This window comes from Penicillium canariense (assembly GCF_028826845.1).
Source record: "Penicillium canariense strain IBT 26290 chromosome Unknown utg000002l_segment0_segment0, whole genome shotgun sequence".
NCBI classification, from domain to species: domain Eukaryota; kingdom Fungi; phylum Ascomycota; class Eurotiomycetes; order Eurotiales; family Aspergillaceae; genus Penicillium; species Penicillium canariense.
The window spans coordinates 1943896-1969798 of NW_026622729.1; the positions used below are offsets into that span (position 1 = coordinate 1943896).

The 25903-nt window shown below is 55.5% G+C and overlaps 10 protein-coding genes across 10 annotated transcripts; 6 read left to right on the forward strand and 4 right to left on the reverse strand.

Annotated features, from left to right (window-relative positions):
• Window positions 1-595: 595 nt before the first annotated feature.
• N7482_003915 (uncharacterized protein) lies at window positions 596-4707 on the forward strand (the record flags this gene model as incomplete). Its single annotated transcript, XM_056686040.1, has 3 exons — window positions 596-603; window positions 701-1107; window positions 1169-4707. The coding sequence occupies 3 exons, from the start codon at window positions 596-598 to the stop codon at window positions 4705-4707; spliced, it is 3954 nt and encodes a 1317-aa protein (XP_056544782.1).
• Window positions 4708-5748: 1041 nt separating this feature from the next.
• On the forward strand, window positions 5749-7032 carry N7482_003916 (AHA1 family protein; the record flags this gene model as incomplete). Its single annotated transcript, XM_056686041.1, has 4 exons — window positions 5749-5971; window positions 6035-6117; window positions 6218-6873; window positions 7014-7032. The coding sequence occupies 4 exons, from the start codon at window positions 5749-5751 to the stop codon at window positions 7030-7032; spliced, it is 981 nt and encodes a 326-aa protein (XP_056544783.1).
• Window positions 7033-7668: 636 nt separating this feature from the next.
• Window positions 7669-9427, reverse strand: lys9 (saccharopine dehydrogenase (NADP+, L-glutamate-forming); the record flags this gene model as incomplete). The annotated part of the gene is made up of 5 exons (XM_056686042.1): window positions 7669-8612; window positions 8667-8687; window positions 8752-9033; window positions 9219-9272; window positions 9376-9427. The coding sequence occupies 5 exons, from the start codon at window positions 9425-9427 to the stop codon at window positions 7669-7671; spliced, it is 1353 nt and encodes a 450-aa protein (XP_056544784.1).
• Window positions 9428-9809: 382 nt separating this feature from the next.
• N7482_003918 (undecaprenyl diphosphate synthase family protein) lies at window positions 9810-11114 on the reverse strand (the record flags this gene model as incomplete). The annotated part of the gene is made up of 2 exons (XM_056686043.1): window positions 9810-10811; window positions 10890-11114. The coding sequence occupies 2 exons, from the start codon at window positions 11112-11114 to the stop codon at window positions 9810-9812; spliced, it is 1227 nt and encodes a 408-aa protein (XP_056544785.1).
• A 755-nt stretch (window positions 11115-11869) lies between these two features.
• Window positions 11870-15042, reverse strand: N7482_003919 (putative glycerol-3-phosphate acyltransferase Sct1; the record flags this gene model as incomplete). The annotated part of the gene is made up of 5 exons (XM_056686044.1): window positions 11870-13057; window positions 13159-13427; window positions 13486-14080; window positions 14139-14539; window positions 14886-15042. The coding sequence occupies 5 exons, from the start codon at window positions 15040-15042 to the stop codon at window positions 11870-11872; spliced, it is 2610 nt and encodes an 869-aa protein (XP_056544786.1).
• A 578-nt stretch (window positions 15043-15620) lies between these two features.
• N7482_003920 (GRAM domain-containing protein) lies at window positions 15621-16356 on the forward strand (the record flags this gene model as incomplete). The annotated part of the gene is made up of 2 exons (XM_056686045.1): window positions 15621-15785; window positions 15844-16356. 2 exons carry the CDS (start codon window positions 15621-15623, stop codon window positions 16354-16356), a joined length of 678 nt encoding a protein of 225 aa, XP_056544787.1.
• Window positions 16357-16869: 513 nt separating this feature from the next.
• On the forward strand, window positions 16870-17677 carry N7482_003921 (cytochrome b-c1 complex subunit 6 family protein; the record flags this gene model as incomplete). The annotated part of the gene is made up of 3 exons (XM_056686046.1): window positions 16870-17170; window positions 17393-17515; window positions 17613-17677. The coding sequence occupies 3 exons, from the start codon at window positions 16870-16872 to the stop codon at window positions 17675-17677; spliced, it is 489 nt and encodes a 162-aa protein (XP_056544788.1).
• Window positions 17678-18793: 1116 nt separating this feature from the next.
• Window positions 18794-20504, reverse strand: N7482_003922 (putative cell surface receptor/MFS transporter (FLVCR); the record flags this gene model as incomplete). The annotated part of the gene is made up of 4 exons (XM_056686047.1): window positions 18794-19654; window positions 19740-20088; window positions 20209-20321; window positions 20385-20504. The coding sequence occupies 4 exons, from the start codon at window positions 20502-20504 to the stop codon at window positions 18794-18796; spliced, it is 1443 nt and encodes a 480-aa protein (XP_056544789.1).
• A 1000-nt stretch (window positions 20505-21504) lies between these two features.
• N7482_003923 (involucrin repeat protein) lies at window positions 21505-24021 on the forward strand (the record flags this gene model as incomplete). The annotated part of the gene is made up of 3 exons (XM_056686048.1): window positions 21505-21666; window positions 21759-23861; window positions 23911-24021. The coding sequence occupies 3 exons, from the start codon at window positions 21505-21507 to the stop codon at window positions 24019-24021; spliced, it is 2376 nt and encodes a 791-aa protein (XP_056544790.1).
• A 248-nt stretch (window positions 24022-24269) lies between these two features.
• On the forward strand, window positions 24270-25856 carry N7482_003924 (uncharacterized protein; the record flags this gene model as incomplete). Its single annotated transcript, XM_056686049.1, has 1 exon — window positions 24270-25856. The coding sequence occupies one exon, from the start codon at window positions 24270-24272 to the stop codon at window positions 25854-25856; it is 1587 nt and encodes a 528-aa protein (XP_056544791.1).
• Between the last annotated feature and the right edge of the window lie 47 nt (window positions 25857-25903).

Below are 25903 nucleotides of genomic sequence, written 5' to 3' on the forward strand. Positions count from 1 at the left end.
CCTGTCCCTCACCGTTGTTCACTCGTAGCCCAAGTGGAGGCTCCCATATGCCACATAGGTGGTCCAATCCTTGCGGACATTTTCAACCCATCCCTGCAGGGCCAGTATCCATCAGGCGGTGCGTGCCCAAGACTTCGTGATCGCGACGCTGGTTCGCTCCTGGCAAGGCCCGTGGATGCGGAGACTGCAGCACTGGCCTCTCAGCGGCGGCGATAAGCGCTGAGCACGGGTCCGCGTGTGATGGGCACGCTCCAAGCTGCATATTCCTTCCCCGCTTCGGCGGGTCCTTTCCCTCGTCGGCCATGGCCCTTTCGAAGGTCTTTTGCTGTTCCAAATATAGTCCTCTTCCATGCGGTGGATATCGTGCGGTCGTCTGGGTCTACACTAATTGGCCCTGCGGCTTAGGGTTGCTTGCTTTTTGTCCCTGTTCTCCGCGCAACAAGGCGAGGGGCTGATTTCTACTCCGTATTCTTTGCTGCTATCACACCGGAGGATCAGCTTTTTATCGCGTTGGGTTTGTGATTCATCCCTCGAGCCTACGCGTGGAGACCATGGCTTCGGTCCGGGCTGTCTCTTGACGGGTGCTAAAGCCAGTATGAATAGGTACGATGCTCCGCTTGAGCCCCGTATTTTCTTTCTCCTCCCTTGTCAACGCCGCTTTTAGAGCATTCGCGCGGTGCTAATCGTCCTTTGTTTCTAGCTGGTTATCTGCCAGTCATGCCGCCGACGAGCAGCCGTTGAACTCCCAGTACTCCGGTTGGTCGTCGACTGCGAACCTCAGGAATCAGCCTTCGCCGAACCGTCGAGAGCATGCAGTGCAGCCGCCTCTGTTAACGACCGCGTTGAACAGCTCGCACTTTCAGCACGCGTCGACCCCTTTGTCGTCCACATCGCTTTCCAGTCCATTCACGCAGGGCCAGTCTCCTGCTGTCTCGTCTCCTGCAAACGGCAGATCGGCATCGTCCTCCTCCTCGATGGCGTCGAGACAATACAGTGTCCCGTATAACCCGCAGGACTGGGGGCCCGTTGGCGGTGCTCCTGCCCAGACTGCGTACTCTCAGCCAAATAATGTGCATCGCACTGCGCCGCAGCGGCGGGGTCCTCCAGGTTAGTACCTTTACTTTGATAGAATGAAAGAAATTCTCCCAGATTAACAAGATGGCCATAGAGGAGCCTATATCACCACCTCCTCCTCCCTACTCACCTCCACACAACCAGAATCGGTTACCGCAGGACTCCTACGGTCAAGCCAGCTCTAATCTTGCAATTACTCCCAACGTAATGCCGGCGCAGTCACATCAGTCCTACAGAACAAGCGAGTTTGATAATACCGCTGATTATCATCGACGGTCCCTCCCTCGTCCTCGGCCTGTTTCTATGCTTTACGGCAGTGAGGCAGAGCTACACCGACAGTCATTACCCCCTCCGCCCCCTCCTCAAGGAAATTCGGGATCCAGGTCCAATTCTCAAAATCGGTTGAATCCGTACCAAGGCTCTCCTTTCAACTCGGCTTCCTCCCATTCTCAGTCTCGGATCTCAATGTCCTCCTATGAGCAGCCCCTACCCTCGCCGGCTTTGCGAAGCGATGCAACCGCTGGACCATATGTAGGCCAATTGGAAGCGCCGACGAGACCGCCTGCCTCCCGGCGAGCTGCCTCTGCTGGTGCCGTTGTGAGTAGTGCAAGCTCTTCGAGGCCTTCGAGTTTATCGCGAGGTCCGTCACCGTCGAGCGGTTGGGAGCCCGGTATGCCCCTTCCACCGCCGCCTCCAGGGCCGCCTCCCGCTGGGAGGTCAGTGAGTGTGAGTGGCTCATCTGAGTCATCTTCTGCAAGAACAACTCAAGGTCCAGGTCGGACTAGAGCTCGCCCGCCACCTCTAATGGGCACTGGTTTGGGTAGCATCCCGCCAACACCGGCTGATTGGGTAGACGAAGAGTACATAAATCATGAGACAGGCAGGGACAAGGAGCCTCTATACATCGACACTAACAGGGCGATGAGAACACCAGATCTTGTGGATAATCTGGACTCAAACGACCAATTGCAACTGTCTCAAAAAACCCCCGGCAGTGGGGGTAGCGGCCTTTTTCGCAGCCCGGCAATCCGAGACCCCAGTGCAAAAGGTATTCGTGAAAGGCGGATCGAACGTCGGAATCGGCAAAGCCAAGTTTTCGAGGATATGAGCGCGGTATCGTCTACCAGTGGGAATCCCTGGGCTGACGCTTTGGAGAATATCGTGCCATCGAACCTCGTTCTCCCCGAGCCGAAGAGTAGCCCCGATCATACTCGCCAGACCTCCTCAAAATTTACGCCGCAAAGTACTAGGAGTATTGGCTCAGACGGGCAACATACTACCTCCCGATCACGGGCGTCCTCTGGAGGTCTTTTTTCTGATAGATCATCGTCTTACTCGACTCCCAAGCCAGAACAAAGTCCTGTCGTACCCTCGGCTGCGCTTGCGAATACGCCTCCGTTCTCCCCTAATGGAGACTCCTCCTCTCGATACCATAAGGCAGCAGCCGCTCAAGCGATACCACCCAAGGCCCTACCAACACCACCCCTGAATTCTGCCAAGGACCCCCTGTCACGTTCACGGGCTCCGTCCCGGGGAGCAGAAGCCCGTCCGATTTCTCATATACTGCATCTTCCCAATGATGGCATATCTACGATTAAGCCGCTGTCACCGCGCCGGCTGCCCACTCAGGAAACAGCCCATCAGATTTCCCTGGATTCGCTTATCAAAGAGGACAAAGAATTCATCCAGAATGCCCTACAGAGGCACAAGATATTTATCGAAGAAGAAGCCGCTGCCATGGACGAGGCCGAAGGCCTGAGACTTTTCAATGAGTTCATCATAGCAGAGTCTCAAATACGGCGTCAGCGATATGCCAAGGTTTTTGACTCTGGATCTCCTCGAATTGAGGATGTGCGTAGCAAGCTTTTCGAAATTCCTCAGAGCCAACCTACCGGATCATCCCACAAGGCTGTGAGGCCTGCGCCCACGTTGGAAATACCCCCAAGTCGACCCAGTCGACCTGATTCCGCATGGTGGAACAATTATCAGCCTTGTCTGTCACCGATTGCTAGTCTCAGTATGAGTAATGATGAGATGAGCTCCAGGGGCCGGGCACCCAGTCGCTGGTGGGAATCCAAGACTGGCTCAAGCAGCGAGGGTGTTGAGAGAAGGATCCAGCGATCTAAGCGAGAGTCCAAATACATGGGATTGCCCCGCGAGGCTATGCAGTGGGACCAAGAGCGGACGCCGTCCAAACTCGACGATGCTGATGCGAATTTTACCGGTCAACAGGTGCCATACGGCCCAAACGAGTACCCCCCGGAGAAAGCTGGCTGGTATGAAAAACCGACCGATTATCCCGTTGCTGGGAATGGAAACAGATTTGCACAGGTGATGGCTAGCCAGAGGCTGGACATTTCGCGCCTGGTTACTCTGCCTCCGCCGTATCCGCGCCACTACCCAGCTGTGAATAACAGCCATCCGGATCTCGTGTCTTATCGAACCACTGTCCGATCAATCACGGATCTGTCAGAAATAAAGGCTACGAGAGAGAGGTACAAAGCCGATATGGAACGAATGTCTCAGGAGTACCAACATCAGGTCAAAGACGACCGTCGGCAATTCAAGGCTAACATTCAGAGCCAGATCCAGGAGGGAAGCCTAACATTTGCTGAGGCTGCCGAGGCTGAGGCGGCAATGCTAGTCGAAGAAAATAAACGTGAACGGGAACTGGCAAAGCGGCAGCTTGATAGTTACCAAGAGGCCGTGCTGAAGCCTATGCATGCCATTCTCGCAGACAGGATCAGCAGGGCAACGACCTGCATTGACGAACTGAGCAGCAGATTGTTTGACGATGCCCAGCGTGAGACGCCAGACCAGACGCAAGAAGAAGGCGATGAGAAGCCTGAGCTCTTGGAGAAGTTGACACAATTGAAATGGCTCTTCGAAGCGCGGGAGCAACTTCACCGGGAGACTTTCGACCTGGTTAGCGACCGGGATCAAAAATACAAATCGATTGCATTGTTACCGTATCAGCAAAGCAAAAACAATGACAAGCTCCGCGAAACCCAGGCCTTCTTTTCGAAGGATGCCTTGGACAGACGCGTACAATATGAGACAACCGCGCTTACTCGTCTCGAGTCCTTCCTGGATGTCATAGAGCAGAATGTCGTGCGAGGCGTCGAAGTGCAGCTATCTGCATTCTGGGATATCGCTCCGTCACTCCTCGCTCTAGTGCAGCAAGTCCCTGAGAGCCTACACGGCTTCCAGGTGCAGATACCCTCGAACGAGTACGAAGAGAACCCGAGTTACCATGCACATCCGCTGCAGTACCTTTATTCACTGCTCTCGCACGCTGAGAAATCAAGCTACCAATACATCGAATCCCAGACCAACCTTCTCTGCCTGCTCCATGAAGTCCGATCTGCCGTGATGCGAGCCAGCCGCAATCTCGCCGAGGCAGAGAGGATATGGCAGGGCGAGTCGGAGGATACAGTGCATCGGGAGATGCAGGAGGCCCGAGCAGATGAGGAGCTCACACTCACCACCGACCTCAAGGACAAGGTTGCAACGGTCGAAGGCCAGTGGGCCGAGGCTCTGGGGAGCCAGATTCAAGAAGTTCGGGAACGAGTCAAAGATCAACTCGTGATTGAAGGTGGATGGGAAGATTTGGAGCAACTGGAGCAAGAATAGAACATACTAATCATGGCTCGTTGGAAAGTTTATATTTGTGTTTTGTTTCTTGATGACTTGTGATATCCCCATTCGTTCGCTCTCGACCGGGCTTGCACAGCATATATCTTCTTCAATCCCTCTTGGGCCTTTTACTCTCTACCAAATATTTAGTCCTCTAAACGAAAAGAATTCCAACCCTTCATCACAGCGATTGATTTCATTCGCTGGTTCTCCTGGACGACACCGAATGGATTAATTTTGCACGAAGGCCCAAGCACAATCGACGTTGTCAAGTCATCTCGCGAATCAGAAGATACCAATCGGCCTGGTCCTTCTGAATCTGTCTGGTTTTTGGGATCGATAAGCTTGGGGATCAGGCTCATAATGTCAATTCAAGAGAGTGTACCTCCTGAACCGCGTCCATGTATGTCGGGGTCTCCACCATAACCCACCACCTCACGTGATCTCCCTTCTAGAGTCTTCCGTCCAGGTTCACTCAAATATCGAGTCTTCTCCCTCGTCCACTCTTTCCCCTTCCAATCCCTTCTCATTCTCCGGTCCAGTGAACCCTCGGACTATTTCTTGGAACTGTAAGTGTGCACCACCTCATATCTCCTCTCCACCCTTCCATTGGGAAACATCCCTCTCCCAGGCCCTCCTACGACGGATCTCCGTCCGAGGCGCCACCATTCGTCCAAATGATGAGATGCAGCTGGCACCAGTCAGAGGGAAGATGGATACGTCTGTCTTTCGCTTGCTGAACAGCTTTACGTCCGGCTATACGCAGCCGGTCCTGATATTTGTGACTCTTTGCTTCGTGCAATTTTTCTCCCATCACCCCGCCACTCACCATTTTGAGACCTCGTCGCTAACATGTCTCAAATGAAGAACTTTAGATTTGGTTGGAAAAAGAAAAACAAGCAAAGCAAAAGAAAACCCCGGCCGTGCCGCGATTTCCGGAGCTGAACTCAAGAGAATTGAAGAAGGAAGATTTACCATTCGGCCCTCTCGCAATCTCCCCACAATCAGAAATTTCATTTTCATAGTCCTACCGCCATCATGGTCCTCCACAACCCCAACAACTGGCACTGGGTGAACAAGGATGCTTCTGGCTGGGCCCAGGAGTACTTGCAGCAGAAAGTGAGCGCCATCAGTGCCGAAGAAGGGGGCGTGTCCGCCAAAGTAGACAAGGTGCTGTCCATGAATGGCGACGTAGACGTCAGCCAGCGCAAGGGCAAGGTCATCACCCTGTACGATGTCAAGCTGTCGCTAGAGTATTCAGGTTTGTAGACTATTTCTCCACCGAAAACTCGTTTCCGGGATGGCAGCTGAGACTGTTCAATAGGTAAGACCAAGGACGGCGAGGAGGTCTCCGGTTCCATCACCATCCCCGAGGTAGCCCACGACACCGAGGAAGATGAGTACGTCGTACGTTCCCTTTTAAAACTTTCTCTCCCCGTCTGGCTGTGCTGTCGAGCGCAATGCCTGGATAGAAGCTCTCCACTAACGCGGAGCCGTGCCACTCCAGTTCGAGATTGAAATCTACTCCGATGCCTCCTCCAAGCAGCCCGTAAAGGACCTCGTCCGTTCCAAGATCCTCCCACAGCTCCGCCAGACCCTGGCCACCCTCACCGGTGCCCTCATCACCGAGCACGCCAAGGATCTGCAGCACGCTCCTGGTGTCGATCCGTCCGCCGGCTTCCCCCCTGCCGTCGTCCACCCCCAGGCCAGCAAGGAGGCTGCCCCCGCCGCTGCACCCGTCACCTCGACTACGGGCAAGGTCGCCGTTAATACCACCACCGTGACCGCATCGGATGAGTTCCGCACTACCGCCGAGGAGTTGTACAACACCTTTACGGATCCCCAGCGCATTGCCGCCTTCACCCGCGGCGCGCCCCGCCAGTTCGACGGCGCCCAGGTCGGTGGCAAGTTCGCCATCTTCGACGGCAACGTCACCGGCGAGTACGTCAAGCTCGATGCCCCCAAACAGCTGGTCCAGAAGTGGCGCCTCGCCCAGTGGCCCGAGGGCCACTTCAGCACTCTCGAGATCAACTTCGACCAGAACGACGTCGATGGCGTCACCCAGATGCGCGTCGAATGGTCCGGCGTGCCCATCGGACAGGAGGACGTCACCAAGCAGAATTGGGAGCTGTACTACGTGCGCAGCATCAAGCAGACTTTCGGGTATGTGGCGCCCCATGGCTTCTCGTTCTTGCACTTTGACCAATGCGGGTCTTTCCGTTCCAGATCTAGATCCAATACTTCACTGCATTTGCTTTGGACTCCGTTACTGACGTTTTTGCTTGTTCTTCTGCTTGGTATAGGTTTGGCACTATTCTCTGATCGACTTCATACCTTCTCATTGGCCGCATGATACGATACACACCCGCTCAAAGAACAAAAGTTCGTATCCGCCGAGTCTTTTTTTTTGCCTTGCAGCACAGCAGAAGAACAAGAGTACATAAATCGAGCACGCCGTTGTTGGTTTTCTCGGATTGATCATAGAGGGGGGAGAGAGAGAGGGAGGGAGGGAGGGAGAGGTTGGCGGTCTACATGGGTTTCCAGCCAAAGACGACGCCGAGTAGTCAAGCCGCTACCGTCCCCCCTTTGCCAGTGTTTCCTGCCTGTCTGTCTTCTGTTAGCTTCAGCTTTTGACTTTGTGTCTGCTAGGCTCTATGTATGACCCTTGTCTAGCCCTGGGCCGGGTTTGCAATGATGCTACGATAGAGGATCGTGATATGTCTATGATAATGAAGTCAAGAAAGAATGTATTGATGTTATTACCTACCTACCGAAGTAAGAAATAGTCTGTCTGAGCTGTTTCTTATAAAACATCTAGAACAACCTTGCTCGAGAGGAAATGATTTCTACTACACGTTTACATCCATAGGAAGGGAACCCATGCATCCATCACAATCATAATCTATGTCATTCTTTTGTACGTTTTGCTAGGCCTAGCTTTTTACCAGAGCAGGACTCTTACAGAGTGCGCTCCTCCATCTCAATACCATACTCCTCCTTCAGAGTCTTCAGGAGCGGCGCACAGATCTCCATGGTCATGGGGGCAAGAACGCCCTTCTGGGAGATGGTGCCCTCGAGAACCTGCTTGACAGCAACACCGCAGGGCACACCGACCAGCTTAGCCATAGCAGAATAGCCGGAAGGGTTACCGTACTCGCACAGAGTGGAGGTGCGGGTCTCCTTGGAGCCGTCCTTGTTCTCGATCTCGAACTTGTGCTGGAGCATGACCATGTCGCGCTCGCCGGCCTCGTACTGCATCTTCTTCTCGAGGGTAGCGCAGAGGGTGTCGAGCGCGTTGCCGCGGGGGTTGATCGCTTCGTCAGAGAAGAGGCCGATCCAGCGCAGACCGGCCAGGAGGCGGTCGCGCTCCTCGTTGCTGGGGAAGGCGGTCTTGCTCTGCACGGCCCAGGCGAGGTCCTTCTCGGACGAGGAGGTCGCGCCCAGCAGCTGGCGGGTGGCCTCCTTCCAGGGAATGGCGCTGTCGAAGACGGCGTTGGGCTCGTCCTTCAGGAAGCCGGTGTCCACGAGGACCTTGATCATCTCGGGGAAGCCCTGGTAGCGCAGGGTGCCGCGGATGACGGTCTGGGCCTCAGGAATCTCGTAGCGCTCACGGAAGGGAGTCGAGTCACGGTTGGGGTAGCCGACGAAGGCGAAGCCGGGGTAGATAAAGTACGGCTTGGCGTTGGCCATCAAATCGGGGCCGTCGATGCTGACGACCTTGCCGTCCTGGTAGATCTTGGCGGCGTTGCGCAGGGCAAGCAGCACACCGCGGCTGGACCACGAGAACTTGTAGCCCAGAGGGTTGTTGGAAGCCTCGGGGGCGGGGAGGCCACCGCAGAAGGAGATGAAGCCAGTGACCTTGCCGCCGGCGGCGTGGACCTCAGTGATGGTCTTGACGGCGTCTGAAAAAATATCAGTATTGGAAGATTCGGGTCAAATCCTGCTGGAATACTTACAGAGGTGATCAATACCGGGATCTAAAGGGAAGCCAAGTCGTATTAGTTGTGGGACGGACAGAGCTTCTAAAGGAAACAGACATACCCAGGCCAATCTCGTTCATGACGGTGATGCCGGCCTTCTTGCATTCCTCGTCGAGCTCCTCCATGGCGGGCGAAACGTAGGAGGTGGTAACGACATGCTTCTTGGTGCGGATAGCCGACTTGATGACAGTGGCGTGGAAAGTGTAAGGGATCAACGAGATGACCAGATCGACCTGCTCCATGGCCTTGTCCAGAGCGGCATCATCGTTGACATCCAAGGAGATGGCCTTGGTGTTCTTGAAGCTCCCGCACAGCGCCTGGGCACTCTGCAGGGTACGGCAGGCTGTTTATCACACAAACACACTATCAGAAACGTTCATCGCACCCAATTGTACAACACACAAACTGGTGTGGCGCATATTCCTGGTCATCATCCCACCCCAAGGACCCTTGGTGGGATGGGGCGGGGTAATCCGGTGGGAAGCTGGGGAGGTGTTGGGGCGGCTACTCAGGGCCAATGGCACATACCGACAGTGACCTGGACATCGGCCTTGCTCAGAACCTCGACGGTGGGCTTGGTGACTAGAGGAAAAGCAGAGCGTCAGCGTCTTATACTTTTTTTGGAGCGGGCATTGCGGGGCAGCCATGCCCTGTGACTATCCCATAGGCCTGGGGGGGAACGTACCGAAGCCCGAGCCCAACAGAAGGACCTTGGAACCAGCAATTGACTTGACCATTGTGAACTCGATTGTTTTGTATGAATGGGGATGAGGCGGACGAGTGCCCTCGCCCACTTCCCCGTGTGCGTTGAGTCACCTTCGTCACGTGGCCGGTAACTATCGGCGCGGGGTTTATCTAAGCGGTCGGGAAGCTTCGCAATGTCATTGGACTAGAAGTATAGAAGCATGGAAGGATAGAAGAACCGAGGATAGGATTTGGAAGATGTAGAGCATAAACATGTATGCACGTCAGTAGAGAATGCTGCTAATGCTGCTGGTATATGTAGAAAACACGATGGAAGGTCGGGGTTGCCGCAAACTCCAGGAACTCCGCTGGATGCTGAGAAAAGAAAAATAGAGAGATAATGATAGGACAGAATACAGGGAGGAATTGAAATGCCTATACAGACTTGACCTTGCTCTGTCGCAAGACCACTTTTTCCACGTCCTCCTCACTGGTGTCCGGACTATCGCCGGCAAAGTTCCCTTCGGCATCGGGGTTCTGGCGTGACTTGGAAATGCGTCGTTGCCAGCCAAGCAGGACGGGCAGGAAGTGCCAGAGGTCAAACTCTGGCCACAGGACATCCAGGAAAACAATTTCTGTGTTTTCGTGACACTGCCAGAGCATGAAGTCACTTAACCGCTCGACGCCGGAGGTCCGCACCAGCATATCCAAAGGCGGAGTGCCTTTGGTCAACATGTGATCGGACAGGGTTTGGCGCGAGATGGTTTCGGGGGAAATGTAGACCGGGCTGTCTCCATCGGATGTATTCGTCTGTGCCACACCCTTGTGCGGGTGTCCATCTTGCTGGCCGAGGTGGAGAGTTGTAGATGACGAGAAGGATGAACCAGACTCATAGACCCGGCTGGCAGGATCATTCTGCAAGAAGGAATCATCATCCTGCGCAGAAGACTCTGCTGACGTAGACTCGGAGTCACTATGTGTATCTTGAATCTTCGATGATCCAAGCGTCTGGGCTCGAATGTTATGCACGATATGGGATTCGGAGAAGGGCGTGCGAGCAGGGCCGTTCGGAGAAGGAGCAGGTCGAAGGGGTTCACTGTAATCTTCCACGGTATCGCGGATTGCAGTCGTTATCTCGTCACGGGAGGTGTAGGGAAAGCAGATGTTCAACACGCGGTCACCGTTGCGACTGGTCAGGTCGACAGCCTTGTTGACGGCCGCGAGAACGTCCGGCTTGAGCAGGTCGAGGCGACCAAGAACGCGCACTTTGGCCCCATATCTATCCAACAAGTCTCCATGCTGCGCCATCTGAGACAGTTTCACCTTGGCCATGTCCATGAGCGCGTCTACCTCGAATTTGGAGCGCTTGAAATTCTCAATGCTGAACGCGTAGATGGTGACGACCTTGACGCCGCTTTTATAACAGACTTCTAGGATCTTGATGAAATGTTACAATCAGTACCAAGCAGGACACACCTAGCTCGCCGGTCAGTCGACCCGAAAGAAAGGACATACTCTAGCCAGCGCCTCAAAGCCCAGATTATGACCCTCCACGGTCTCAATCCCATGTGTTCTTGCAAAGCGACGATTCCCATCCATCACGAAGGCGACATGCTGCGGGATGGGGCCCTGGCGGAGTGCGCCCACCAGTAGCTCCTTGAGGTGAGTAATGGCATACTCGATCGGTGGCGAGGCGAGGATCCATTTCCGGAGGCGCGACAGGTGCATTGAGCTGGCCATGGTGGGAGACACGCACAGCACGAAGCTCAAGCCAAAGAAAAAGAAAAGACCAACGGGTCGTTTTGGGTGGGGGTAAAAGGCAGGATAAGAACGGACAAGGAGGGAAAAGGTTGAGGCGGAAGGCTGGAGGTCGTTTCGTTAAAGCCGAGGGCTCGGGAAGCGGTTGCGGGCGACGTGGTCAGATAAATGCGGCCAATGTCAGACTGCTGCCTTCGTAACGGCCCTAAAATGAAGAACAAAACTAGTATAATAATGAAATCGTATAAGAGTATGAAGGCTCCAAGGAATAATCGAGGCGATGCGGCCAGGCTACACTATTCTGCTTATGCAGCTCCCTTTTCATTGGGACTCTCGGCGTGCAGCAGCCCCGGCAGTGGCGAGACCACGGTCCTGGCTCAACGGCGCAACCACCTCAACAATTGGCTGGCGACCCTGCCTGCACAGACAAGACGCGCACAGAAGCAGTGCGATTTTGAGGTGGGTAGCTGCATCGCTTCGGTTTCACGTTCAGTACCACCACTACCGCCCCTCGGCGTATGCCGTGTCGACCGAAAATAACTACTTTGGCTTACATATGTATACACACTAAATGCAGGTTGGAGGCCTGGCGCCTTGAAGGAGGGATAGGAACATCCATGGGTAACATTTTCAACAAAACACAAGGGATATCTCGAATTGTGATATAAACGCAGCAAATAGTTCAAATAACTACAAGGTCGTTTGACGACGTCAAACATGACCATCAGAGCAGGTCATCAAAGATCCTTTCGCGACTCATCCCCGCTGGACGGCGTCCCTGGCCCCGAGCTGGCCATGTCCCAGCTGCCGTCCTCACTTCGTCGCCGACGTCGCTCGCCGCGCTCTCTCATGGCATCCCGGATCCGCGAGCTAACGTCCTCGAGGGGATCTTTTTGGGTGGTAAGCGGACTCAGCGCTTTCATTCCATGCCGCGAACCTGGCCGGGGTCCAGCAGAGCTGCTGCGGCTACCATTACGACTGGGCGGCCGGGTGGAGAAGAAGCCAATGTTGGCCAAGTTGTGGAACGATTCGTTGCGAGGCAGAGGCTCAGCCGAAGGCCATTCCTCGCTCATATCAGCGTGACGACTCCGCGTGAGCACCGGCACTTCGCCCGCGGCCGCCGCTTCTTGGTGAGTGACCTCACGGAAGGGACCAGTGACAATTCGGGCTGCATCGAAGTCGGGGAAGAGCTCTGGTCCCATCGTGTTGATGGCGTCGGTGACCTGCTGGGCAAGCGTGGCGCGTTTCTCGCGCAGCTTGACCAGCGTGTTCGCCGAGGATGGGTTCAGAGACAGAACCAACGGCCTCAGAGATTTGACAATGTCCATGCCCACTTCGCCAATGCGGAGGGCAGCAAAGGTGATGGTAGGGAAGCCCACCATGCCAATTATCACGATCAACCAAAGAGGCACCCATTCCGGCATCAAACCCTGTATGCGGTTCCGGTAAGTCCAATAGGTAAACATAGCAGTGTAAAATGCATAGACGGCAGGGGCAAAAGCAAGGGCAATGAGCAGCTTCCACGTAGCCATCACGTCACGGCCCTGCAACTTAACGGTGGAAGCGGCCAACGCTTCCTGGGACTTCTTCCTGGACAGATACTTGGTCGCGATGAAGACGGGGGTGAAGAGGAGCAGGCCAGGCAGGGTACCAATAGTGAGGAGAGCCAGCTTGCCCAAGCGATAAATGAGGGTAGCAATAACCTGCAAGATGGAGAATTTGGCATAGGCCACTTGGTGGTCTCGGATGCCGAGGATGCGAAGCTGTTTGTTGTAGTTTACAATCGACTTCCGGAGGTGCACGATTCGCGGATCATCCTTGAAGTGTGCGTATCCTTTCACGAGACGACGGTTGAGCTCCACAACCATCGGAAGTGGGAGCTTCTTTCCCTTGGTGTTGTACAGGCGGCGAGCAGCTTGTATGACCTATGATTTTGTTAGCACGTCGTTTGCCAGATAAGAAAGAGAGAGAGAGAGAGAACCCCCGGGGACGATGTATAGAATTGAAAGCATGTGGGTAGTCCTACCATCAGAGTTTCGTAGTCAGGGCTGGTCACAGTGACCGCAACAAGACTTTGGTAAATAATATCCAGCAGGGCACCAACAGACTCGCGCCGTTCGCCCTGCTTGAATTGCTCCACCAACTCCCTGGGGACTTCAATAGGATTACCAAACTCAATAACAGCACGGGACCGGAACTTGTGGGCATGGAAGTAATTCATGCCACAAGGCACAATCTTCAGACCACAGTCCGGGTTATCAGCCAAGGTGCCGAGAGCCATCAGAGCCACACCAGCTAGCGAAGGGTCAGCACTCATGTCCAGCAAGATAGAAAGGCAGTCCAGGCAGCTTACCTTTAAGAGGAAGCAGAGACGGGCGGTCGTGACTACCACCTTCGGGAAAGATGCCCACACAACCTCCTGCATTCAATCTGGCGAACACTGCCTCGTAGACTGCAGTCTGATCTACATGCGGCGCCACCTTGAACTTGGTGCCCTGGAACTCCTGATTTTGGTCGGCCGCATCACCGGTAAACTTGCCATCATCATCAATATCCTTCCGGCCCGTCAACTGGAACAAGGCGTCTCGGTGTTTGAAGGGCTTCTTGAGAACCAGCTCCTCGGGGCCCCGAATTTCCGCAATGGCCGTGCTATGCGACGTTCCATTGATGGTCGGCAACGCAATTGTTCCCTCCGGCTCGAACCCAGGGCTTTCGAAATTGGTGCCAATGCCGCGTAGGAGGGTGGGTTCGTTCACGGGGTCGGGGAGATAGACGGTGCCGGTTCCAGGCTTCAAGTTATCCATGGCGCGCGCCACGGGCAAAGTGCCAATACCCCTTGCTAGCAGACCGATAAACTTGCGCCGGAACGACTTCTCCGCGATTAGCCATGAGATCCGACGGTGAGCCTCGCTGCGAATCACGCGCATCAGCACGAGCGAGTCGACGAACTGCGGAAAGGGCCGGATTAGCGCTATTGGGGGTCACGGTAGACCGGAACGAGCATACCTGGTTCGCATGAGGAGCTGCGACAATAATAATGGGTCCTCGACGAGGGATCTTCCATGATCCGCGCGGGTGCACCTCGCGGAAGAAGAGGTCGATGAGCACGGAGAACGACCACAGGACCAGATCGTACAGCCACCCGATGAGGGGCGGGATATACGGCTGGTTCTTCCCCATGATGCCGTCGTTGCCCCGAGTGATGCTCACAGAAGCTCCGTGGGCGCGATCGGTGGAGCAGCAGTTAGGGTCGCAAAGTTGACATGAAGCGTTGCGGACCGTTAAAATATTAGCCGCGCGAGCTTTGACCCGCTTGTAATGTAAAGTCCCAGCTTGCTTTTCTTCGTCTTCCCCTCCGACAGGAGGTTTCGGTTCGGTGAGTCTGTTCCAACAGAATAGCTTCAGGTCTGGAAAGAGCTTGCAAAGTTCAGTCACGAGGCTAAAACAGGATCGCAGGAGGGGCGAGGGCCAAATCCGGAAAGTTTGGGGACCGCTCTAGCGCGCTTTCAGTCGCCTGAATACGGACGTTTCTAGAATTCCCAAAATTCTCGAATTCTACAGCCACACGCCCAGCTATGTGAGACTATCGCGATTTAATTATCTTCGCTCATTCGCTGCTGCTGTTGGTTATCTAAGAAGAATATCCTCAATGGGCGAGCTCCGTGCGCGACGAGGGGGAGCTCTCCCAACAACATTCTTCGCGTTTTTGAGGGCCTCACAACATACGATACGATCGATATGCGGTATACTTACGATCTATTTTCTCCTGGTTAAAAGCAGCCTTTAATTTCATCATTTCCGCATTTCCCGCCGTAACCAGCTCCTTCCGCACGCCCAACATGCGCACCGCATCCCAAGCTCCTCCCTCTGTTGGGGAGATCGCCCTTTTCTGTTTTAGACCCGGAAGCATCTGTCAAGCTGCAGGGACCTGCTTAGGGCGCGAATTAGGGAGTTGTCGTTGAGTTGGCCTGGTCGAGATGGAAGCGGGTAGTTCTCGGTCTTCGACTCTTGGACTCTCTAGCTCTTTTCTTTTATGTATTCTATGTGAATCAAACAAATATGTTCCATTAATGAGAGTAGTACTTTATACCCCTCGGTTCCGCCTGGGCTGCTCTCCTAGGGATCCGCCCAAGGAAGTAGACTCCCCCTGCAGTTCTTCCCCGCCTGCCCCGCAACCCTTTTTCCTCCCTTCCGCTCTCTGTTGAGGCGGACTCGTGGAGGTCCAGACTCTGCAAGAATCGGACTGAAATTAGATCTTTGAAACCCTGGACCCCTGAAGGACCCCTGATTGGAACCTTTGCACGTCTTGTCCGGAACCATCCTCGGGATCCTCACCCTCCCTCGATTTCGCCTAATATTCCCCATCCTTGCTGTTGCATGACTGGCGGATATCACCATGTCTATCAAGTACGCCCTTCCCACCCGGAGACCCTGTATGGGAGTTCAGGTCACAGTATCAAATTACTCATCGGTCTCCACAGCTGGGTGATGCTCCATGATCATGAGGGTTTTGTTCGCCTCCCCAACGAGCGTCTGATCTATTCCTCGCCTCCCCGCACTAGCCTGGCGCTGACGCCGCCACCGGCCTACAAGGGCAAAGAGACCTTGTCGCTGCAGAGCAGCGCAGGCGGTATCCACCTCACCAACCAAAGAGTATGCCTGGGGTCTGGTTCCCTTGCGCTCCACGGCTTCATAGCTAACAGCCTCGTAGGTGGTCTATCTCCCGGCTCAGAGATCCGATGGATTTCAATCCTTTTCTTCACCCTTACTCAGCGTCCGCGACTCTCATGTCTCCGCCCCATTCTTCGGCCCCAATGTCTGGTCCGCCCTCGTGCAGCCCGTCGCCGGCGGTGGCATCTCGCCGTCCTTACCCGCGATCCAAATCAAGGTGACCTTCAAAGAAGGCGGTGCCTTCGACTTCCACACCAATTTTGAGCGAATAAGGGAGCGCTTAGAGCAGGCCGTGGAGAACATAAGTGACGGGGCACAAGGAGTGCGAGGCGTGGACCTCTCGGCGGTGCATCTAGAGGAGCTGCCTGCATATGATGGCCCCGGAAATGCAGGTCCTAGGACGGTTGTGAGCGATGCTCCGGTAGCACCACCACACAACCGGCAAGTGTCGGAGAGAGGGCCTGAACCGGTGGAGCCACCGCCTCGTTATGAGGAGGTGCAGTCGCAAAGTGTAGCCGACGAGTTGGAGGAGAGGTTACGGCGGGCCAGTTGACCGATTAGCCCACAGGAAGTAATGGACTGGAAGGCTGCTTGGGAAATCATGTGTTTTTGAATATGACCCTGGCTTGGGACTGGGATGCCAGGATGCTAAATCTTTTGTACATTATGATTCTCCCATTTGTTAGTTACCCAAAGCGGTTACCACGGCAGTTCCCATAGAGAGCGATCGGAACAGATTTGAGTGCGCCGGCGCACCCAACGCCCATCCGCTGGTGATAGAGTTGATCAAAAGGGCTGCTTGTCACCATCCATTACCTTTTCGAAATTGGTATAGAAACGAAAACCCCAGATCCATGCCGTTAGGACGACGGCGCGGTGGCCCCGACGGGCTGACCAATCACATCCGGCACAATTATGCTCTCAGCGGCCGGGGCGTCCCGATTTTCCAGTCCAAGCTTGGAAAACCACATCCTCGATTCAACCGCAACCCCTACCTTCAATCCCCAAACCCACCGCCCACAATCTCCCACGACCCCCCGGTCATTGCCTCCAATTGACAGTCGCAATGGGTCTCGCCGACTTTTTCACTGACGTCGTCTCCTCCCTGGGCTTCACCGAGGCTCAGGCTGAGGCTCCCGCCGCCGACGTCGAGACTTCCACTCCCCAAGACGCCGAGCCCGCTGAGAAGACCGAGGAGGCCACCGAAGAGAGCACTGACTCTGAGCCTGCTGAAGACACCCCCGAGGAGTCCTCCGAGGAGGCTCCCGAAGAGGAGGAGGCTGAGGCTGAGGAGGAGGAGGAGGAGGAGGAGGAGGAAGAGGAGGAAGAGGAGGAGCCTGAGGACATCAAGCCCAAGCTCGAGGAGGGTGAGTGACTCTCACCTTGCTATGATTGTACCATTGGCATCTCCATTGCCTCGTCTGTGATATCCAAAAGTGCCATCGGGCGGGCGGATGTTTCGCATCTTCCCGCAGGTGGCACCCCGGATTAACACTCATGTTGTGGAGGTCCCCCAATTGAATCGCAAAATTTCATCGGGTCATCTCTATACCCGATAAATCATGCGTGACTGACTCAACCCTTTCCAGAGTGCGCTCACTCCGCTCAGTGTGCCCCCTATAAGCACCACTTCGACGAGTGCGTCGAGCGTGTTACCCGCCAGGAGGAGGATGAGGACTACAAGGGTCCCAAGGAGGACTGCGTTGAGGAGTGTAAGTCATCCCCCAGACTGGGCCGCTACTTGGACTCAAGTATCCTCTTTGTGGTTGATGAATCAACCAAAGCGCCACCCACTAACATCACACTCAGTCTTCCACCTCACTCATTGCGCCACCGCCTGCGCCGCCCCCAAGCTCTGGCGCGAGCTCAAGTAAACGGATCATACGGGATCCTCTTTCAGCGCGACGTCTTGGTATTCTCGCATCGACTCGACCCCACACACTTCGGCTATTCCGATACGAGCATAACTAAGACCTAGCCTCTGAAAGAAACGCACATCCGTTTCTCTGATGACTGTTACCCACAATACCTGACAGTCTGCCGTCTATGTCCTTGATTTGGAAACACGGGTCGCCGAGGGGTGTTTTGACCACTTTCTCGGTCCTTTCCTGTGTGCATATGGTGTTTTCGAGGCAGGGAGGGAGGAAGCAAAGGAGAGGCAAGACTAATAGACCGCCTTCTCTCTGCCTTGCATGTACAGATAGCTGGTCATCCGCCTGTTCGAACTGTGCTTGTGTTTTATTTACTGTGTTTTAAGACGAATCTCATCTGTTAAAACGGAAGGGTTTCATGTGAAACGCGCTGTTCCCGTGACTTTGGCATTGCTGGTCTATTGGTAGTTTGTGCGTAGATCCCTCGACTTGCCTGCATCGCTCTTTAATACGAAAACACCATAGGGTCTTGTGAGGTTGGAGGGGTTGACTCACACGTATATCGCACTTGTTCCGCCGACGTCTGGACCAGGCAGGGCATGCAGAAAAGGAACCCCGCAGAGGCTTGGTTACATACTTCAAGTGCAAGTAGACTGTGGTGGGGAGTAGGCATTTTTCTCCTGATCTAACGGATGGTTGCTCTTGATCTCCGGCTCCAAATTCGCGATGCGACTGGTCAGAAAAGCCTACTCCGTCTAGGCAGCAACTAGTCCGGCCCTTACAATACAAATCAACATGATTCTTCCGTGCCGTCCGCCATTAATATCAAAATATCGATTCCGTTGACTAGAATGTCCACCATGCCTACTAAATGGGCCACAAAAAGGTCCATGTACATCACGAAAATCCAAAATATCGGGGGCGTGGCACGAATCCGGGGGTATAAACTAAAATGGACCGGGGAAACCTGCGTCCAACTGGCACTTGATTGAAAATGTGGTCAGGATGGCAGACCACTAAATGAGCGCAGACATTCGAGGAAGAAGAAGTAAATATCGACAGCTACGGTGCAACTTGAACATTGCAGAGAAGAAGGCGTGAAGTCATGGTCATCCATACTCATGTATTGACTCGGACTTCCTTGCAGGATGCGTCCTTCACGCTCCCCGAGTCAACATGGGAAATATTCTCGTTTGGTGCATCGCCGGTAGCCTGCGGCGGGGTGGTGGTCTCCGGCGCATCCAATTCGACGCCACGGTCAACATCCCACCGACGGCGCCTGACAGTCCTACCAAACCAACCGATAGACATGGGCAACGGAGCCACGATCACCGTCAGGACACAAGCGAAAATCAGACCCTTGCGCATATTCGAGGGCGGGCTGGCGCTGTCGCCCGCCTTGAGCGCATCCTGAATAAGAATGAAACACGCGCCCAACAACTGCCCACCCGTCCAGCAGATGGTGCTCCCGACCTCGGGCGAGAAAGGGTACGTGATCTCGACGAGGTACTCGAGCACGATGGGCAGCAGCGCGAATGAGGACGCGCCCATCAGCGCCATGACGACGTACATGGGCGCAATGCCGGCGGAGCTGGACGGCGCGAATATCAGTCCGATATACGAGGCCACGATGATGGGCACGAGGACGCGGATCGAGCCGAGGTAGTGCTTCCACCGGTCTGTGATGGGCGACATTACGGCCGCCGATACCAGGCCGACGACGATCAGGATGGCGCCTGCGATGCCGGCGTCTGTCTCGGAGAACCCGTACGGGCTGAGGATCTGGTTCAGCAGCGAGGAGACGCTGTTGAAGAAGCCGACATACACCGAGAAGGGGGCCAGGATCAGCCAGAACTCGAGAGTGCCGAAGAGCTGTCGCGTTGCGGGGATCAGTGGCGTGCGGGGGATTGCTGACGAGGCGCTTGGGGGCGTTGGGGGTGCAGCGGGGATGAAGAAGGAAGGAATGGATGCGACGGTCGCCTGTCCGCAGCATTCTATTGTCAGTATCGAAGTTTACTCACTTTCCGCCTCTAGGCGCAGGCCCGGGGGTGGTGGCACCACTCACGATCACGGCGATATACAGAACCATATTTGGGATATCAGACGGTTCAGTCGCCCATATCGAGTCCACCAGTTGCCCTATTGCCGCGCCCAGCGGGTTCGCCAGACTTGCGAGTGCCGTCGCGCTGGTACGTCCTTTGTCGGAGAACCACAGATCGCTGTACCGCGTGGGCGCGCACAGGCAGAAGGGCTGAGCCAGACCGATGACGAACTGGCCGAACATGGCGAGCCCGAAGATACCACCGTTGGCCCGGGTGCCGGCATAGCGCAGCCAGTTCCCCACGAGCAGCAATGTGGCAGTGATTACGATGGCTGGCTTGGGTCCGCCTTTGTTGAGGACCCAGATGACGACGCTGATGCGGAGAAGCAGCGCGGGGTCAGCGAGGCCGACAGCGACACGGACACGAAACAAGAGCACCTCCAGCTCCCGCAATTGCTTTGTGTCCAAGTGGGGGGGGGGGGGGTTTACTTACGGACTGGCAACGCAGAAAGCGAAGAGATAGCCCGTGCTCAGCCAATTAATGGCGCTCTCGGACACATCGAAATACTCAGCGGCCGTGGTGGAGATGGACGAGAAGGTCAGCCACTATGCCGAGAATGCATATAGTTAGCGATAGCCGGCCACTGCTTTGAGATGGATCGTGCATACATCCCAGCTCACAACGACGTTCAGCAGCACCAATTGGGCCAGTCCCCAGAAGCGGCGCTTGTAGACCTTGTAGACAGGTCGCGTGACAGGCGCCTCGATGTCAACCTTGGCAGTCGACATGTTCGACTTCGACCGGTTCGACCTGTTCGACCTGTTCGGGGAAGGCGGCCAGATGAGGAAGCATCCTCAAGGCAGCGAGGGGGCTTCTGGGAGATAGGAGGATTAAGTAGCGCCGCGTGAAGAGACTACTTCTGTATGGGGTATGGGGCAGGCATGGGGCAGTGGGAGATAAGATGTAAGACACGAGGAGAAAGACTCCGTGCGTTCATATACGGCCACCGAACTGCCTCGTCGGACCACAGTTCGTTTCCGTGCCAAACCAGCGGGGACAAGGCAGTTCAGGTCAATGAATGACGCAGCACGGGCGGATTGTACGCTCCTCCACCGGGATGTAACCAGACATCCGAGGTTCTGCATGCGCCTACGTTCCCGGTACTTGCGACCCCGCCCATTTCTCCGGGTCGGTAGGTACCGCCAGAGGATGTCCTACGTCCGGCTAATAAGAAGCAGTGAGAAGAAGTGAGAAAGAAGGGGGGAAAGCCATGTGCCAGCGCCCACCTTCGCTTACAGCCAAGTCGGGGCCGCGCATGCACGCCGTGGCGTCGGGGCCTCTCAGGGGAGAGCTGGGATTTAGTTCGAGCTGTTGGAGGAGCACTCCGTGGTTGCATGGGAGTGATACATCCTGTCCCGGCAAATACGGAGAGATGAGAATCAATGATCGGTTGGATCCACATCGGAACCCTATGGCTGCATAGATGGCCTGCTGCTGAGGAAAAAGAACCGGCAGAGCACTTCTGTACACATCACAATCACAATGGCCAAAGCCGACCGCCCGAGATGTGTGGCTGAGGCCTCAGCCTCCGCTGATCCTCCTTCTTTTCCTCCCCCCGCCATCTTCAATTCTCGTCAGCCCCGTCTTTTTTCTTGCGCAGAACCTGCGGTGCGAGAACTTGCAATTTCCAAACTGAACGGCCGGCCTGTCATGATGTGTGACGGCCGTTCCTGAATTCCCCCTCCGATCCAAACCGTCCCCTCCGGCATTCCGCCCTGAACGCCCAGCATGAACATCAGCCTCCGATCCAGTCAGTCTTCATACGGAGACCCTCGCTATCTGTCCACTGCCACTGTCTCCGATATCCATATCCCGCATGCCAAATCCCTTGTCGACGGGTATCGCGATGCCGTGGACCCCCAACATGAGGACCGGTCGCGGTACAATCCGGTAAGGGGAACCAACCGCCCCGGGGCTCACGTTCACCCCCCGCGAACCATGGGTCCATGGGCCTTGCTAACCAGATATTGTGAGGTATACAGCTCAATCCGAGTCACCCGCGAAGCTCAGCCCTCCTGAATACGAACGATCCCGTCACGATGTACCTCCTGACCGAGACCGCCATGGGCGATAGCACCAACTACGAGATCCTCTCGTTCGAGGAAGTAGAGGAACTCAAGAAGGAGCGCACCCTCCTGGCCAGTCGCGTCGAGAGCACCAAGCGGCGACTGGCCCTGGAGACCAAGCTGCGCGATGCCGCTCAATCCATCGGCCGACTCTACAGTCCCCCGAGTCCCCGGAACAGCAGCGAATACGGCGCCAACGGCACTTCCAAGTCCCACCGGAGGAGCCGCAGTATATTTGGACGGAGCGGTGCGGACGAAGTCCGAGATAAGAGCGATTCCGAGTTGGCAATGAGCCAGCGGAAATGCGAAGAACTGGCGCAGGAATTGTGGAAGCTGGAGCGCAAGTCTCAGCAGATCAACCAGCGCTTGCTCGAGCATACAGCGGGTGTTTTGCAGATGACCCACAAGGGGTTGAGGAAGGCGCCCAAGAACCGGGAAGGGTCAGATGGCCTGTACGACGACCACGACTTTGACGACCGCAGCCTCTACCGGACGACGGAGCATTTGGATAATTATGGAATGAACGGAAGGATAGAGACGACTGCCTCGGCTGTTGCGGCACTGGATCCCGAATCTCAGACAAGGTTGGAGGAACTCAGCCAGCGCATGTGCAATATGTTGATCCAGGCCAACCCGGACGAATTCGTTGACCCTCCACCGCACCCAGGTGGGCCTTCGTCCGTGGTCGACGCGCACATCGCATACCTGGAGAACGGACTAAACTCTCTCGGTTCGCTCAGAGGCGCTCCGGCAATGGATACAGGCGGTGGTGCGGCCCCGGAAGCTGAAGGCGCATGGAAGGAACAGCTCACGGATATCAACAGCCGGGTCCAAAGCATTGTGGACCGCTTCGGCTTAACCCGTTCGCCAACTCTGCCCCCACCGCCGGCCGCGTCAGATGGCGAAGGGCTTGAGGAGCAGCTCTCATATCTTCAAACGGGCCTTGATGGCCTCGCGAGCCGAGTGGATGGAGTGCTGGAGCAGAAGAGCATCCTGACCACCCAAATCCAGCAGCAGCGTGAACTCAACTCCAAGTCAGATGCGGAACGAGACGCGCACATCGCTGACTTGACCGAACAGCTGACTCAAGTCCGCAAGGATCACGAGATTTCTGAGCGCGAGAGCAAGGCCAATCGGGATGAGCTGGATGTGGTCATGCAGCAGCTTGAGGCTCAGCGCCACAACGGCTCCTCCCAGGATGAGGTCCAGGCCGCGCTAGTGCAGGCCGAGGGCGAGATTGCCCGCTTGCAGAGCGTCGTGGAATCGCTGCATGCCGAGGCTGATGCACGAACCGAAGAAGTGAGAGAAGCTCACGACCATGCCGAGGCGGTCAGAGAAGCCCATGACCGTGCGGGGCGAGAAGTCGCCCAGCTTGAAGCCGAAATCCAGCAGATTCGCACCGATGCTGACGCCCGCCTGAAGGAGGCGTTCGACCAGCGCGCACAAGCCGAGGAGGAATCCACCCGCCTACAGAACGAGATGACCGAGCTGGAAGGCGAGGTCGTGCGTATCACCACCGAGCTCACCATGGTCAAAGCCGAGCTCGACGGCGCCTACGGCACCCGCGCCCAGCGCGCTGCCGAGGTGGCTGCCAACCCCGAGATCCAGAAGGAGATCGACAGCCTGAGGACGCGAAACATCGAGCTGACCGAGGAGCTCGCTACGTTCAAGGGCCAGCAGGGCGGCGGCGATCTTCAGCAGCGAGCCGATACGCTGGAGAAGGAGCTCCGGGAGACTCTTGATGACTACGAGGCCATGACCAAGGCCAGCATCGAATTTGAGAAGGAGCGCGAGCGGTTCGAGGGTGTCATTGACAGCATGCGGGATCGCTGTGAGCAGCTGGAGCAGCAGCTCAGCGAGGAGCGGATCAACTGGATGAACCTCAACAGCCCGGGCTCGGTAGGCCGCGACGGAACGTCCGAGACAACGTCGACGATGGTGCTCAAGAACGAGTTCAAGAAAATGATGCGCGACACGCGCAATGAAAACATGAAGATCTTGAAGGTTCGTCCCATCTCGGTGACCGAGTTGCTTCCTATGCTTAGCCAAACTAACGAGGTGATGACAGGCGGAACAAGAAGAGCGGCGACGAATCGAAGGGCTGCTGCGAGCCCTCAGAAAGGAGCACGCCCAGGTGACTGGCAAACCGATGCCCAGCCCGGTCAGCACGCCCTTATGATGATGACATTGTGTTTGGTTCTCGGATTTGATTGCATTCGATCAGGACTTGTACATATAGACTTCCAAGCCTTCCTCTCGCTGTATTATAATTGCATGAGCGCTCCCCACGGCAAGCGCGATGATGTTGTTGCCCTGCCTACCAACCAAACCTCACAATCGATGAATGACACTTTTCCGATCTCTCTCTCTCTTTCTCTCTCTCTATGCGCACACTCACTCGTTCATATGAATGTCTCTCCTCTCATTATGGCTGAGCACCGTGATCGGTCAGCTGGTGATGTTCCACCACAGCTTCCGTTATCTCGGCGCAGGTCGCTTTTCGAACCGAAGCACATCGATCACCACCACGATAGCCCTAATTCTCCTCGTCTATCCTCCGAATACGTCTACAGCGACGAAAAAGAAATTTCCGACGCCATCGTAGTGCCAACGCCAAGCGGAGATTCCCGGGGCTACGAAACCATGTTCCAAATGGGCCCCCTCATGGAAGAAGGGCTAGCAGCCAACATCGCGATGTTCATTCCGACAGGCAGCTGCGGTAGCAGTCCAGCATTGACGGCGCATTGTTGCAACAAGAGACGGGAATGCAAGAAGGTAGACTCCGCATGGTGGCGCAACCAGGTGCTATCGGACCCGTCCTCGAATCGTCCGCGACATTTGCCGTCAAGACCTTTGAGCGAGACAACGTCCACCGCGGAAACTACTCAAAGTCACCGAAGGGCCGTCTCGCTCGACACCGTTGATAGCAGCGGACATACATCCAACTGGCCGGGAAAACCAGGGCCAGCAGTCATGCTCAACCAGCCACAATATCCTCCGCCGGAAAGGATCCCCACGCCCCCAGGGTTGCCATCTTTTAACACGCCCGAGGCAGTATATTTCTCAGCCCAGTTCCTTACCGGTCAGAACGCCGAACGCTTTTATGCGCAGCGGGATGTGCCTGGAACCGAACAGCGCTCCACTTCGTACAGTGACGCCTTTCGCAGGCTCTTTGGCCTGCCGTCTTCATTGGATACAAGAATACACACTCAATCAGATGGCAGAATTGGACGAGTTGATGGCACGGCTATAGTCTACGGCCGATTCCCTTATCGACAAAGCGGGCACAACTCGACCATGGCTCGGCAAATACATGATCACCCCTTCTATCAGAATGATCTCCCTCTCGCGGAAACCGGGGATGAAGCTGGAACAGAAGCTGCGAGTACAAAGGACGCCAATGTTCGCTCTCAAAGAGGTGCTTGGGGCTACGTGCCTCCTTCCATGCAGCAATTATGGCCGTTTGCAGGCGGACATTTGTCGTCTACACCGGAATCTACTGCTACATCGCAACTTGGAATATCAGACAGGGCCCATTCTTTCTTCGGGGTATCCCTAGGTCCTTCCAGCCGTTCGGATAGGTCCAGTGGGGCACCACCTACCAACCGCCAGGGCATAGGGGCTGTAGGAAACCACGCTCCTCCGGACCACTCTCGACTTCGACCCGTCCAAACCAACGACTCCGACGAGGAGGTACTTCTCGAGGGGCCATATTCGGCCTTCGGCATTCTCTCCTGGTTGCCCGTGCAGATGTACCTCTGCTGCTTACTGCGCGTCTGTCCTCTTTCGCAAACCGATAGTGATATGGAAGCACTCGAAACTACCCCGTCCCGCGATACGTACGTGACTGCACGGAGTCGGCCCTCGAATTCTGCGCCCCAGCCTACAGAGGTGCGAGAGGAGGTGCGGCGTTTCGGACAGATGGAGTTTCCAAACTGGGTTGCTGATACTTTGGGACGGCGTCCGCCTTATACATCTTCTCGAGCGTCGATTTCTGTTCAGTCAAATGGATGAACGTGTACCTGTCGTTGTTTCGTGAAATACCTTGTGTCCACTAATTC